This window comes from Kogia breviceps, chromosome 9, assembly GCF_026419965.1.
Source record: "Kogia breviceps isolate mKogBre1 chromosome 9, mKogBre1 haplotype 1, whole genome shotgun sequence".
NCBI lineage: Eukaryota > Metazoa > Chordata > Mammalia > Artiodactyla > Physeteridae > Kogia > Kogia breviceps.
The window spans coordinates 56,611,139-56,627,211 of NC_081318.1; the positions used below are offsets into that span (position 1 = coordinate 56,611,139).

Consider the following 16,073-nt stretch of genomic DNA (forward strand, 5'->3'; position numbering starts at 1 on the left):
GTTTTTCAGCGTTCACCAATTTCACCTTTAGGGACCTGTGTTTTCTTTTTTCCCTTGAAATTTTAAACATCTCCATGTTTTAAAAGCGACCAGAGTCCCTTGTACGGTGGTGGGGGTCCGACCGGCGCCCCTGGCGCACCCCCTCTCCCCCACCTCCTCGGCCAGGCCGCCACCTGGGGAGTGGCGTTAGTCCCCGGGGAAGGGGGCTGTCCCCCGCCGGATTCTCGCCTGTGGGCGCCGACGTCGGATTCCGGTATGGGGCAGCCCCGGCGGCGGCGCGCGGGGTTGGCGGGGCGGGGCGGGACCGCGGGCGCACCTGCCCCGAGCGGCGGGGCTCTCGGCGGCTGCGCGGACAACGTCCCCCTCCCTCCCGTCCCGCCGTGTGTTTACGTGGAGACGAAGATGGCGGCGGCGGTGACGACGCTACCCGTGCGGCCGAAGACGGTCAGCCAGTGAGCGCCGAGACTGGTTCCACTAGGGCGGGGGGGGAGCGCCTGGCCCAGCCCTGCTCCCCGGGCCGCGGAGCTTGCGGTCGCACCCCTGTGTGAACCGACCTTTCCTTTCTATCCCGATCCCCTGCCTGTCTTCCCTTAGCCTTCCCCGCAGAAGCTATGGAGGACGAAGAGAGACAGAAGAAGCTGGAGGCTGGCAAAGCCAAGGTAAGAGAGCTGGAGGCCGCCCGGCCTGCGCTGGGAGGCGGTGGCTGGGAAGGGTTCGGAGGGGGCCTGGGAATAGGAGATCTTAGCAGCCCCGGTGCGCCGCCTGCGGAGGGAGGTGCTGCAGGGTCTGCGTTTTCCCCTCGCCTTCTCTCCCTTTTCCAACTGAAAAAGCCTGGTGATAAACTACCAAGCGGATACTTCCGTGATGATTGAGTGCTGTGGCTCCTTTCTCGTGAATGCACAAATATTAAAAATTCCTCTTTTAGTGTATTGCCATAAACTGATATGTATTGCTTTTAAGTCTCCAACGTTTCGCTTTTATAGGGAGTTTTCTGGGTTGTGCAGGCATTGTGCTTTTCAGGGTGGGGATTTGGGGCCTTTATTCGGTAGGGGATTTGTATGCTCATCATCAGCTTGGCTTTCTTAGGTGGCACGCTGGCACTCTTGGGTGTGTGATTGGCCTGTGACAGCTGCCTCAGCCGTGGCTTGAGTGTGCCACAAGTGCCAGCTGTGAACTTCTCTTTAGGGCCGTTTTTAGAAGCATGGCTTTGTATGTTTGTGTTTGGAGGTCTTTGTCATGGCATGCGCTTTGTATTGTGTGGAATGTTAATGCAGTATGTGAATGGAACTCCTGGGGACGCAAGGTTCCATATTCTAAGCAACACCTATAGAATTCCTGCTTTAAATAATTGAGTTGTTTTATATATCTTGTAGAGTTCCAATGTGTGTGTGAAAAAACCTGTAAAGCAAACAATGCAAAAGGTATCATTCACTGGGTTTCATGAAAAATTTGACATAGACAAAATATAAATTAAATAGAATATTTCTTTTGAAAATTACATGTTTGAGCATATTTTTTGTCTGGCTTCAAAGGCTCCCTGCCTCTATAATGAAATTACCGTTTTTAGACTATATTTTGTCTTACTGGAGCTCACGGTTAGTAATCATACTTGCACCTCAATTAAATTATACTATAGTTAACTGTTTCTTCTCTCTTCCTCACCTTCCCCTTCCTCCAAATAAACAAATAAACGAGACTGGGTCTGTGATTTCAGTAATCACTGAAGGGCCATACTGCAGAGATACAGCGGTAGATGCTTATCACAAGTTTCTTAAATGAATATAAACATATGAACTAGCTTCATATTATCTAAGGTGAAAGCATAAGTGCTTGTATGTTATCGGGTAGATTATTACGTTAGGATCTATACATGGAAGGAAAAGGGAATCGAGGCATCTTTAGAAGCCCAAAGTTGCTTACATTTCTGCAGTCTGAGGGTCTGTGATCTGTGAATCCAAGAAAGTGGAGGTAAAGTGTGCACCTCTTTCCAAAAGCATCGAAGTTCTGTTCTAATTAGACATTTTGTTTGTCTGTTTGTTACCTGAGAATTTTTACTGTCTGCCTCCAGAATTATCTTTCCTAAGTATATGTGAAGCAGTCCAAAAAACAGTTTACTTTGGACAACACAGTTCATAGTAGTGGATTTATTTAAATTTCTTTAATTTGGCAAAAAAAATTTCTAGTTTCTTTGTGTGTATGTGTGTTCTTTGTCTTTCAAAATTCTGCCTATGGGATAAAAATCTTATCCTTTTACCATTCACTTTTATTGTAGAAGATTATCTTCTAGAATAGATCCCAGTTTTTCCACTCAGAAATAAATCTGTGAGACATGTAAGGCAAGATATATTTGCTGGGACATATAAGGCAAGATATATTTGCTGGATCATTGGCGACACAATATAAAAACACTGGAACAAATTTCAAAGACAATATTAGGAGAATCGTTTTCTAAACTGTGTTAGTGTGATGGAATATTATTCAGCCGTTACGGTTATGAAGACTGATAGGAACATGGAAAATAGAGTGAAAACAGCATCATCAAAAATAGTGTAGACATTACTTCATTTATATAAATGTGTGCTTTTAGATTAAGACTTAAAAACTTTGGATTGTAAGTGTAAGGTCGTTCAGCAAACCTGTATCGAACTCCTGTTTTATACCAAGAGCTGGAGATAACAGAGGTGGTGATAGTCTTTGTTTTCATGTTGCTCAAAGTTTAGTGGGACGGACAGACACTGGGTAATAAGTAGAATGAGAGATGGTATAGTAGGATATTGGGCGAATTTTTTCATTTGGTAAAATGTGTTAAGTGTTGCTACCTCATTTTTAAGACTGTTTTACAAAGAAGGCTCTTGATACTGATATTAATGCAGTCTAGCATAATATCTTTCAGATAGTAAGTACTCAGTAAATATTTGCTTAGTGGATGAATGAGCAGAATAACTATGAGTTGTTAATGGGTGCTACTTTACTAGCATGTTGTAAATTAGTAACAGTATTCCAGAATTCTCTTAATTGGAAGTCTCTTATTGCTGGCATTAGAAATCTCTTAAAAATCATCATTTCTAAAACTTATTCAGATACTTGGTTATCTAAATGTCTTGTTTATTCATTGGACTTAAATATTGTATTTGATAGTCTGCTTTTACAAACCAAACTTGTAAATTTTTTACTTGGTGTTTGGTAAGCTGTTCATTGGAAAACTTCCTTTCTATATATCTATAAATGATCATTTTTTATGATCTGTCGTGTATACAGTATAGTGTACTTTATAAAATTTGTTATACCAAGCAAAATCTGCAGCGATAGAATAAATTTTGGTATATATAGCCATTAAAATAATTCTATAGAAACTTTCTCATTGGGGAAAATGTCCACAAATAATGCCAGATTAATAAAAATGTTACTAAAAAAAATGTATGTACATATTTATATATGAAGACACCTGAAAAAAAAATGCACCAAGATATAAATGATGGTTATCTCTGGGTGGTGGGTTATAGGCAGTTTTAATTTTCTTTACACTTTTAGTATTTTCTAAATTCTCTGCAATATATTTCTTTTATGACCAGTAAAAATGTTTAAATGCCATTTTTAAAAACAATAAAAGCTTATCAAATATAGTATGTTCAATAACATGTTATATTTTATGATCATTTTACAGAAAAAGGAAAAGAGGTGCAGAATAACTAGGTTTCCCAAGGACCCTGACATTAGTGTAGTCCTGGAATTATAATGCTTATTCCGGTGATGCTTGCATTATATAGTTGGGATTCTATATTATTAGACATTTATAGATATCCTTTCTGGCTTTGTAGTTCTTATCTTTTTCTCTGTCAGTTCTCATTGCCACGAACATGCTTATCTTGCCTTGCTCCATCTCCTCTGCCTTCTCCCCTAACTTGCTGTTTTAGATTTGCTGTGACTAGAGAACCCAGTAACTGAGCTTGATACCAGTGGTTTGTAATAACCAAGCATTGATGGAGCCTGGTGAATGGGCTTTATGACAATTTAGTTCTTCTGCTACCTGTTGGTTTTTTCGTTTGCTGTTGGGTCCTCAGCTACTTCCTCAGTGTTGATGTAGTAAGAAGCCTGACCCGTGGAGATGTGAGACATTACTGCATTAAGTAAATATTTTCAGAGCTGGGCTAACCCCCCTGCAAGGTGCTGGCAGGGATGGTACTACATAGGCTGTCCTTGTGTTGATCCAAACTATTCTAACTTCACTTTAAATGACTTCATTTTTTTCCAAGTAAAATTACAGTATTATGTAAAGAAAGTATTGTAATATTAGATAACAAAATTCGAGGACAGTTATGTATTTAGTATAAAATTACTTCTGCAGGGCTTCCCTGGTGGCGCAGTGGTTGAGAGTCCGCCTGCCGATGCAGGAGACACGGGTTCGTGCCCTGGTCCGGGAAGATCCCACATGCCGCGGAGCAGCTAAGCCCGTGAGCCATGGCCGCTGAGCCTGTGCGTCCGGAGCCTGTGCTCCGCAACGGGAGAGGCCACAACAGTGAGAGGCCCGCATACCGCAAAAAAAAAAAAAAAAAAAAAAAAAAAAAAAAAAAAAAAAAAATTACTTCTGCAAATTCACGTTAGGTATACTTTTTAACATTCTACTAATGTAGTAGAATTCAGTAAAACCAAAGTTTTTAATGAATTATTTAGCATTTTATATAACTGGCATTATTTGTTGAATAATTATTAAAAAGTTTTGCCTATTGCATTCAGTAAATACTAATCATATGATTTTTATTTGTTTAATGAGCATTTTCAGTTTGGAAAGTAGTGCCAATTGTACGCTAAAAAGGACGGTGCTCTGTGCAAGCTGTATATTAGGTTATTGATAGCAGGACTTTTCAATTAACTGTTTCCACTCAAAGTTAGTTATGGTGTACAATTGTTCTTTGCATATTTCAGACACAGTGCTCCACCACTAAGAAAGTTGCTCTCCATCCATGTTTCTTTTAAACTTTCTAGATTTTAATTCTTATATGTGACATAGCTTGCTTAGCATTCAAAGTGGATACAGGAGTTTGATACCTTCAACATTTATTGCAACAGTGGTGCATTGTCTGTGACTTAAGAACTATTTCATGACCTTTAGGCTTTGTTGGAAAAAAAAGCAAAACATGATTTTTAGATTATGAGCTTTAAGAGACAATATGGAGGAAAGAATGGGCAGAACAGGTTTCTTGAAGTGTATATTGAAGAAAGGTTTTTAAGGCCATTCCGAGAAATGGCAGGAACAGGGATAGAGAAGTGGTTAGGTAAAAAAGATCCTTAAGATCCAATGAAGAGAGATTTGGCAAGGAGGTCTGTGGTGTCCTGTCAGTGAAACTGAAAGTCGAATGAGCACATGGAAAAGAGGAAGTGAAAACGATAGGACATATCCAAGTGACTGGAATATGACAAGATTGGGGCAAGAATTATTTTCAAACAAAACACCTCTTATTTTTATATATAAAAAGTTTGTCGTAAGAACTAAACTGTGACTGTAAAATATTTGTCTGTTATAGGCTACTGATTATTGAAATGTAAGTGAATTTCTTCTAATATGGAAGGTAAAAAAGGTTCTCATGGTAAATTGTTAAACATTAAATGATAAGGAACATTATTTATATTTATTTCTCAATTAATTTCTATTGAAATTGAAATTGGACATCTTATTGCATTAGTTAACATCTCTTTAAAAAGTTTAATTTGGAAAGCTTCAGAATTTTTTAAAGTTTCTTTATAAACTTATAAAGGTTGTTTTGCATCTGGGGCATGGCATCTATGTGTATTTATATACTGTTTGTACAAGAACGGGCACTAGGTCTTTGGAGACATTTACTGGCTTTTTTGTTCAGCTAACAGTTTTGAACGCCTACAACTGCAGCTATGGACTTTTACTTGGCAAGCATTTATTTAAATTATCATGAAGTCTATGCCTTATTGTCTGTGGGAATAATCCTGTCACAGTCCATGACTCTTAGCAGGTGTTTTGAAGAATACATGCGGTAATGATTGAGAGCTTTTTGAGTTCTTCTGGTGCTAGATATAAAGAATCTATGATTTTTTTTGTTTTTTTTTTTTACTTGAGGTGGAAGTCATATAAAAATTAGCCATCTTAAAACAATTAAGAGGCACAGCAGTTCAGTGTTGTACAACCACTTCTATCTAGTTCTGAAACATTTTTATCATCCCAGAGTAAAGCCCTGTATCCATTAAGAAGATAACTCCTCATTCCCTACTTCCCCCCAGCCTCTAGCAACCACCAGTCTGCTTTCTGTTTCTATCGGTTTACCTATTCTACATATTTCATATAAATGTAATAATATACTGTTTGACCCTTAATGTCTGGGGTTTTTTTTTTTGTTTTTTTTTTTCACTTAGTATAATGTTTTCAAGGTTCATCAGTGTTTTAGTATGTATCAGTTCTTCATTTCCTTTTATGGCTGAATAATATTTTGTTGTATGTATATACCACATTTTGTTTATTCATTGATGGGCATTTGAGTTGTTTCTACCTTATGGTTATTGTGAATAGTGCTGCTGTGAAGATTCGTATATAGTATTTGAGTACCAGTTTTCATTTCCCTTGGGTCTATATCTAGGAGTAGAATTTCTGGATCATGTGGTAATTTATGTTTTTTGAGGAACCACCAAACTTTTTCCATAGTGCCTGTATCCATTCCCACCAGCAGTGTATGAGGGTTCTGATTTCTCCATATCCTCACCAACACTTATTGTTTTCCATTTTTTAAAGTATATTTGTTTTATTTTTCTTTTTGGCCATGTTGTGTCTTCGTTGCGGTGCACGGGCTTCTCATTGCGGTGGCTTCTCTTGTTGCAGAGCACCGGCTCTAGTTGCGTGGTCTTCAGTAGTTGTGGCACGTGGGCTCAGTAGTTGTGGCTCGCGGGCTCTAGAGTGCAGGCTCAGTAGTGGTGGTGCACGGGCTTAGTTGCTCTGTGGCATGTGGGATCTTCCCAGACCCAGGCTCCAACCCTTGTCCTCTGCATTGGCAGGCAGATTCTTAACCACCGCACCAGCAGGGAAGCCCCTCTATTTTTTTTAAAATTATAGCTATTCTAGTGGGTGGGAAGTGGTATCTCATTTTGCTTTTGCTCTTTAATTTCCTAATGACTAAGGATGTTGCACATCTTTTCATGTGCTTATTGGCCATTTGTTTGTCTGTCTTTGGAAAAATGTCTATTCAAGTCCTTTGCCCATTTTTAAATTATATTGTTACCAACTTCTTTTACATAAATATTACTGATTATTACTTATTATATTTATATTACATTTGTTTTTATATACTGAGAGGGAGAGAAAGGGAGAAACATGCAGTCAGGCAGGTGATGGAGAGAGGTAGAGAGAGATACACATCTCCATAGGATCATCTTCCATCTTTTTTTTTTTTTTTTCTATGGTACACGGACCTCTCGCTGTTGTGGCCTCTCCCGTTGCGGAGCACAGGCTCCGGACGCACAGGCTCAGAGGCCATGGCTCATGGGCCCAGCCCCTCCGCGGCATGTGGGATCTTCCCAGACCGGGGCACGAACCCATGTCCCCTGCATTGGCAGGCAGATTCTCAACCACTGAGCCACCAGGGAAGCCCTTCCATCTTTTTTTTAGGCCTTCTGGGCTATGCCAAAATTTAAACTTGTTCCTTCCTTTGCATAAGTTCCTGGTAGTTTGATTAGAGCATAATGCTAAAGTTTGAATTCTGTGTGGGCCAGTGAGTCATTTCATTCCATAGCCAGTTGTTTTACAAGTGCATGCAGCTGGTTCCAGAGGCACCTGTTGGATTTTTTGCTTGACCATTACCAATCCATTTTCACTGTGGGGAAAAAAACCCTAATCTTCTTTAGTAACAAAAAAACCTGCCATTTTCCTATGTGAACACAATAGATCTGTAGAGATATTTTACTGGTATAAGATACTTTTCTTGTCATGTTCACTCCCCTTTTACTTCTAGAGTTTTTGTGGTCATGGTCACCAAAATATAACTTAGGATACTTAATGCTCATCTAGGTACACTGCATAAAGCTGTGGTCGATTTGCATGTGGATTTAATGCTGTTAAAAACAGAATTGTTCCAGAAGTGGTTTTGCCTAGGTTATTTATTTAAATCTATAGATTCTTTTGTACCATGAAAAATTCCTTCATCCTCTTTGTTTTATGAACAGTGTGGTGTTTGTCTTCAGCTGCCATCAGGGTTATGATTCTTATTGTGGTTTGCTATTCACTGAGATTCTTATGTGGTCTAAAAGTTTCTCTGTGAGTCTAACTTTTTTTTCCTTTTAAGAAATCATTTCTTAAAGCCCCCAAATTTACTTCTTTTCTTTTAAGAGGTCATTTCTCAAAGCCCCCCAAATTATTAATTTTCACTAGTAAGAACTATATTAAACTATTCAAAATCCTAATCTATAAAGATTTGAATTTATAAATTGTATTAATTTGAATAGGTTCTCTGGTTACAGAGCTCTGAAAAACTAACAGGGTATAAAGTCTAGAATCTCTTTCCTTCTTTTTCTTGATACTGAACATACAAAATTAGTAAACAAAATTCCTTGTTTACTAGGGATCATTCATTGTGGACTCTGATTAGACTGTATTTATTCCTCAAGGGTCTCACTTTTTCAAGTTGATATTGCCTTATTGTTTCCCCAGGGAAGATAGGGACAGGGACCTATTATAACTAAAAATATTCTTCAGATTTATGGAAGAGCAAGTTTAATGTATGAAAGTGTGTAAGAGGATGCAGGGGAAAGAGATGCAGGGATTTGCGATGGGCACGGGGGCAGTGATCTGAGTTAATTACACCATTTATGGTCTGTTGACTGTGTATGTATAAGTTGATTTCTAAAGTCAAATAAGTAGATGCTCTAAAGGTCAAAGTATTAGAAAATGTGTAAAACCTGGGAGTTTATATATGAAATAATAGGTTTTGGCTGAAAGTTACAGAAACTTTTCAAAGATAACTTAAAATTTGGGGAATATTTTAATGTAAAAGCATCTACATTTGCCAAACTGATATTTATTTTTTAATTTGTATAAATTCCTCTTCTAATGAAAATATATGTCTGAGCATTTCTACTCCCTTTAACAAGAGAACTCTCACTTTTCCATTTTAACCAATAGCAATTTTTAATAAAGTTTGAGAAAAAGAAAATATAATAATTTGAGATTTTTTGTTTAGGTGAGAAGAATACATATATTTTTAATTAAAAGGGTGAAATGCAGTATAAGTAATTTTAATAGGCATTGGTGTTTTAGTCTTATGACAGAAGAGTCTATATAGTCTCTTTTTCCTCTGTGATTTGGATTTAAAATTTTTAATGTTTGGGACTTCCCTGGTGGGGCAGTGGTTAAGAATCTGCCTGCCAATGCAGGGGACACGGGTTTGATCCCTGGTCCGGGAAGATCCCACATGCCGCGGAGCGGAACAACTAAGCCTGTGTGCCACAACTACTGAGCCTGCACTCTAGAGCCCGCGAGCCACAACTACTGAGCCTGTGTGCCACAACCACTGAAGCCTGTGTGCCCTAGAGCCCACGCATCACAACTACTGAGCCCACATGCTGCAACTACTGAAACCCACAGGCTCCAGGGCCCACGTGCCGCAACTACTGAGCCTGTGTGCTGCAGCTACTGAAGCCTGCACGCCTAGAGCCCATGCTCCGCAACAAGAGAAGCCACTGCAATGAGAAGCCTGTGCACTGCAAGGAAGAGTAGCTCCCACTCACTGCAACTAGAGAAAGCCCACGTGCAGCACAGGAGACCCAACGCAGCCAAAAATAAATAAATAAATAAAAATTTTAATGTTCTTGTTTTCTGTCTTATGTACCATCATATTTTTGAGGCTCAGTAGTTTATACCTATTGAGAAAGCATCTCAGTTGAAAACTAAAACTCTTTGAATTATTCTGCAATTATCTTCCTGTATCCTGTGTACTCATAACCCAATCCCATTAATTGTTTTTTATTCAAAATTTGTCTTCTACTTAGCCTTTTCTTCCCATTCTAACACCACAACCCAATAGGCCTACATTATCTCACCTTCTGTTTGGTTTCCCTGACTCACTCTCCTTTACCTTTCAGAGCCAACCCATCACCACATTCTGCTTTTACCTTCTAAATGTTTCTTGATTTATCCCCACTTCTGTTTCTACCTCATTGTCTTTCACTTGGACAGTGGGATGGTTGACAGTGGAAGAAAGAAGAGTATGAATTTGTGATGATAGTAGCTACCAATTTTTGAGCACTTTCTAATGCTAGGCATTATGCTAAGCGTTTTACATTCATTTTCTTATTTAATCCTTATAACTATTCTAAGGGCTGTGGATTCTGTTTCTATCCCCATTTCATAGGTGGAAAACCAGAGAGGTTAAGCAATTTGCATAAAGTCATGGTGGCAGAACAAGGATTCAAACCCACTGTGACCCAAGAGATTGTGTTCTTAACTTCAGCCCTGCACTGGCTCTTATATCCTTGGTCACTGTTTAGGAGGTAGGATTGAGAGGCCTTGGTAATTATTGTAAAGGGTAAGAGAGATGCTATGATCTGAATGTTCATTTCCCCCTAGAAATCATATGTAGCGATTGTACCCCCCAAGGTGATTGTATTAGGAGGTGGCGCCTTTGGGAAATGACTAAGTCATGAGGGCAGAGCCCTCATAAATGGGATTACTGCCCTTACAAAAGAGAGATTCCTGCCCCCTTCCACCATTTGAGGCTATAGCAAAACGATGGCCATCTGTGAACTAGAAAGTGGGCTCTTAACCAGACACCAGATCTGCCGGTTCCCTGATCTTGGACTTACAGCCTTCAGAACTGTGAGAAATAGATTTCTGATGTTTATATGCCACCCAGTCTTTGATATTTTGTTATAGCAGCCCAAACAGACTAAGATAAGAGAAGACTAGTTTTCTGACTTGAGCAACTTAAGGGATGTAGGTGCTGGTCTCTGAGATAGAGGAACATGGACAAATTTGGGGGAAAAGAGGATTTGAGTGAAATGGGTCTCTGAGATAGGAAATGTGGGCATTTTGGGAGGGTAACATATTTTAGTAAGATGAAGATGACTTTTGTTTTGGATACAGTGAGTCAGAGGACATCCTAGAAGAGTGGCCCAGTGTAAAACTGAATATGAGTCTCTTCCTTTAGGGGAGGCCATGCTAGAGATAAATATTTGGCTTAAAGATACTGGCTGACACTCTGGGAGTGGGGAGTTCACTCAAGACGACCACTAAATGAGATGCATACTGAGACTTGAATCCTGTGGAAACACCCATGTTTAAAAAACAGGTGGAGAAGTATCTGCAAAGGATACTGGATACAAACTGTTTACAAAGCTCGGAGATGATGATGTCTGTGAGACTAAGGGAAGAGTTTCAAGTAAGGAGGAGTGGCCACTTGTCAAAAATGAGAAATCAAGTATGATGGAGACTTGAAAAGTGACCTTGAGCTTTGGCAACAGTTGGTGAGAAAGGAAAACGAAGAATTCAGAGTACTGTGGGATGGAGAATGAATGTGAATCAGGAAAGGGTGGTGAATGCTACCTACTTTTTTAAAGATTTTTTTCTGAAAAGCAGTATAATAGTAGTGGTTATGAGCTTGGACTAGACAAGACAGTCTGGGATCAAATTCTGGCTCTGCAGTTTATTAGTTTTGTGACATTAGGCAAGTTGCTTAAACTTCTCAGTACTTCTGTTTCCCATCTGGAAAATGAGAAAAATGATAGTACCTACCTTGGGGTTGTTGTGAGGATTCAGCTAATACATATAAAGCTCTTAGAAGATTGTCAGATTATAAAAACTTTTCAAGAAGTATTAGCCATCATCATCATTATTCTCAAGCTGGAAAACTAGATTGGGGAAATAGGCTGGGATCAGATAATGAGGAGCCATATGTGTTAGTTGAGACAGTATGGGTCTTATCCTAAAAGTAGCCAAAAACTGTCAAAAAATGTATATTTGACATGTTTAACCTTTGAAAAGGGTTACTGTTTTCCAAAAAGCATATCCCGTATTCAGGTAGGTATGCTGCCACCAGGTGGCAGGTATATGTTATTGCTATACAGATGAAGCTGTAAAACCATGAGTTTTCTTTTTAATATAAAATATTGACTGATTCAAATAGCTACATGTAAGCACCCTACTTCTAGCAGGGCACTTTGTTCCCAAAAAACTGATTAGTTAAGTGACGAAGAGAAAAAGAGCCTTATAGTAAAGATAGATTTCAAAGGAAGCTAAGAGAAGTAATGTTGGGCCTCATGGGAAACTGAACAGCCATTTGGAACCAGTGCCATTCCTCTATCATCCCTTATTTCACTTTCACAATATCTGATGCTCCTCTCTTTGCAGATCAGCTTCTTTTGCTTGTACATCAGTTTGCACATGACCAAAAATTAAGGATGAATCCCCAAATTTGTTCTATTCAATGGAATTGTTTCCCACTATAGACACTTTAAAAAAAAAGAAAGGGGAGAGAAAAATTATTTAAATAGTGCAAGCAAATCAATTCATAGAGTAAGCATCTAGCTTAGTGGTTCCCAAACTTTGCTGCACATTAGAAGCCTCTGGAAAGCTTTAAACAATTTCAAAGCCTAAGTCACACTCCAACCCCAAATCAGAAAGTCTGAGGTGTGATCCAGGACTCACTATTTTTTAAAGATCCTCAATGTGCAGTAAAGTTTGGGACCCACTGACATAGCTAATTTGTGTGATTCTGCAAAACTAGGTGATTACACATCATGAACTCTTATATGCCAGCTACTTTACTTGGTGTGCAACTAAAGAAGTAAAGATGATTTCGTCAGAAGGAAAACTGGCTGTGCTGAATACACAAAGTATTTTAGTCTGCAACATGACTAGTAGGTTGATAACATAAATGTACTTTATGGGTGAGTTTAGGGATATTTATATGATTATTGCATCATGCATTGATTTTCAAATCCTTCAATAAGATTCATCTCCCCTCTGTTACTTTCTGGGCATCTTTTCTAACTCTTTGTTCCCTAATTCCAAGAGAAGAATCTAATCAAATGCCTCTTTTCTCATCAAACTAGACTGGGAGGAGCAGCTGGGGTGTCCTGTATGGTAGGAGCTATGAGCACTGGCCAGTTTCCTCAGCAGGAAGTTCTTTTTTTTTTTTTTTTTTTTTTTTTTTTGTGGTACGCGGGCCTCTCACTGTTGTGGCCTCTCCCATTGCAGAGCACAGGCTCCAGACGCGCAGGCTCAGCAGCCATGGCTCACGGGCCCAGCCGCTCCGCGGCATGTGGGATCTTCCCAGACCGGGGCACGAACCCGTGTCCCCTGCATCGGCAGGTGGACTCCCAACCACTGCGCCACCAGGGAAGCCCAGCAGGAAGTTCTAAATACATACTTTAAAAATACTTAAATATGTTTCACCTGCAAAAGAATACATATAAAATATATAGATAAGAAAAATGATTTTTAAAAAATGACCTCTATGCCTATCACCCAGTTTAAGAAATATACACATTCAAATACATTTGAAACCTTTCCCAATCTAATCCCACCCCCTCTCTACCTAAGGTAACTACAATTCTAAATTTTCTTTATCAGTGCCTTGATTTTCTGTACCACATATGTTTACATAATATATTAGTTTTGATGTTTTTGAACTTAATGGTATCATAAGAGGTATTTATTTTGAAGTTAATGGTATCATAGCAGTATTTAATGATTTTCTTTTTGTTCAGTATTATGTAAAGATGTTCATACCTGCATACTATTCCATTATAGGAATTTACCTCATTTAGCATTCTCATATGAATGAGCATTTGGGTTATTTCCAGTTTTTCTGTTAAAAACACTGGTGCTTTGTTAACTTTTGCCCATTTTCTGATGCATATGCCAAGGGCCTAGAGGTGTGCAGAGATCATAATCCCATGGTCCCTCAGTCCTCGGGGAGTAGTGAGTGTGTTGTGGAATGAGATAGGAAGAGGAAGTGAAACCAAAGCCAACTGATACTTACATGTTTATTATACACCCAGTTTCATCACAACTGATCTCTGACAGATCATTGGAGCTGTTGATGGGCACTGGACATCTGACAGGATAGGCCATTGAAGTGACCAGATACAGCAGTTCTTTTATTTTTTAAGTCAATATTTCCTGCAAAAAAAAAATATGCATATAAGAGAGAATAATATTCTATTATCTGTGGCTGATAAATGAACAAACCTCAGATGATAAGGTGGCATGTCTTTATGCTACTGAGGGTGATAGCATCTGTTACAGATATACCTTAGAGTTTTAGGGATTCTCCTTTACATGAACTGCTATTTATTTGTTTATTTTTGATGAGATTAAGCTTTATACTATGCAGAAACTAGATAAGGTTGGGGAAAAGTGCCATTGTTCTCACCGTTCAGTGTTAGCAGTAAATGAGGTGACAGTGAAATGAAACAGAAGTTGGTGGCATCTGAACAGTGAGGTGTAATAATCTGTCACTGTTAGCAGTTATGCTTATGGGATGTCTGGAGAGGGTGTCTGGAGAGGCTGATGAAAGAGTCCAGGCCCCAGGACAGCATAATTCCTGGGACTTCTGCCTTATTTCTGTCTTTTGGGATGAGATTTTTGGTAGATGTGTAGTTGTATCATATCCTTTTAAAAATAGTGATATTAACATATAGGCCCATAGTTTTATTAGTGAATATTCTTTACAGATCTTTGGGGGAGGGAGGGAGGCAGTGAAAATCTTTCAGAAAAGAAAACAATTACCCATAGTCTCATAACCTACAAGTAATCACTATTAACAGTTTGTTCATTCTTTGTTTTTATGTATATTTTAAAACTTAGCTTGAATCATACTCTACATGCAGTTTTGGCCTCTTTTCTCCCCCAGCTTTAGTTGAGAGCATTTTCCCACATTAAATTTTTTTGGAAAACATTATCTTTGACAGGTACATAATATTACATTGTATGGTTGTACAGTAATGTAACCATGGACCTAATTTATCATTTTAGGTTTTTTTTTTTTTTTAGAAACTATACAGGTATTCTGAAGTTCTGAGGAATAAGCCTAAAATTATTGCTTATGGTTCCTCTTTTCTGTAAAAATATATATATATATATCTTTTTTTTCACTCAACAAATTTTAATTGAGAACCTATATGCAGGCACTATTCGAGACTTAGAGTATTACATAGGCTTTGATTTTGATTAAAAATCCCTGCCCTCTTGGAGCATATCTTCTAGTTATTTGTTCTGCAATAATAATTTGACTTCATATACTTCTTATAGTAACATGAGCCTAAAACAGTATTTTGATAATTTTATATACTTAGAAGTGATTTGTTCTAAACACTATAAAGTAATCATTCCACTTTTTATTCTATATCTTTTTTCATTTGGGGATCATTTAGTAATAGATACTGTTTATTGAACTGTTTTTTCAAGCAACAGTTAAAAAGAAACTTTTTTATAATGTAGAATTCTAGTTTTTCTTCTACATAATTAAGTGAGAGTACAGGGAAGAAAAAGGGAAAGGAACAGTTGAAAAGAACTTTTCCAATTTAAGCATTAAAAGCTGGAAGAAATTTTATTGATTGATTGACATATAGTTGATCTACAATATTAGTTTCAAGTGTACAACATAGAGATTTAATATTTTTATAGGTTATACTCCATTTAAAGTTATTATAAAATATAGGCTATATTCCCTGTGCTGTACAATATATCCTTGTACCTTATAATATTTTATACATAGTAGTTTGTACCTCTTAATCCCCTACCACTGTATCTTGCCCCTTGCCCCACTGGTAACCACTAGTTTGTTCCCTCTATCTGAGTCTGTTTCTGTTTTGTTATATTCATTTGTTTGTTCTGTTTTTTAGATTCCACATATAAGTGAAAATATACAGTATTTGTCTTTCTCTGTCTGACTTATTTCAGTCAGCATAAAACCCTCTGGTCCATCCATGTTGATACAAATGGCAGAAGTTCATTCTTTTTTATGGCTGAGTAATATTCCATTGTATGTATACCACATTTTCTTTATCCATTCACCTGCTGATGGACACTTAGGTTGCTTCCATATGTTGGCTATTGTAAA

General features: G+C 38.3%; 1 protein-coding gene across 1 annotated transcript in view; it reads left to right on the top strand.

Moving 5' to 3' along the window:
* The first annotated feature begins 380 nt into the window (after window positions 1-380).
* The window catches only part of AKAP9 (A-kinase anchoring protein 9), a 156,680-nt gene continuing 140,987 nt past the window's right edge, over window positions 381-16,073 (top strand). Inside the window, exon 1 of the mRNA XM_067042493.1 lies at window positions 381-659. Coding sequence (XP_066898594.1) covers window positions 612-659 — 48 coding nt within the window. The 5' untranslated portion in view covers window positions 381-611. The remainder of the gene's footprint in view (window positions 660-16,073) is intronic.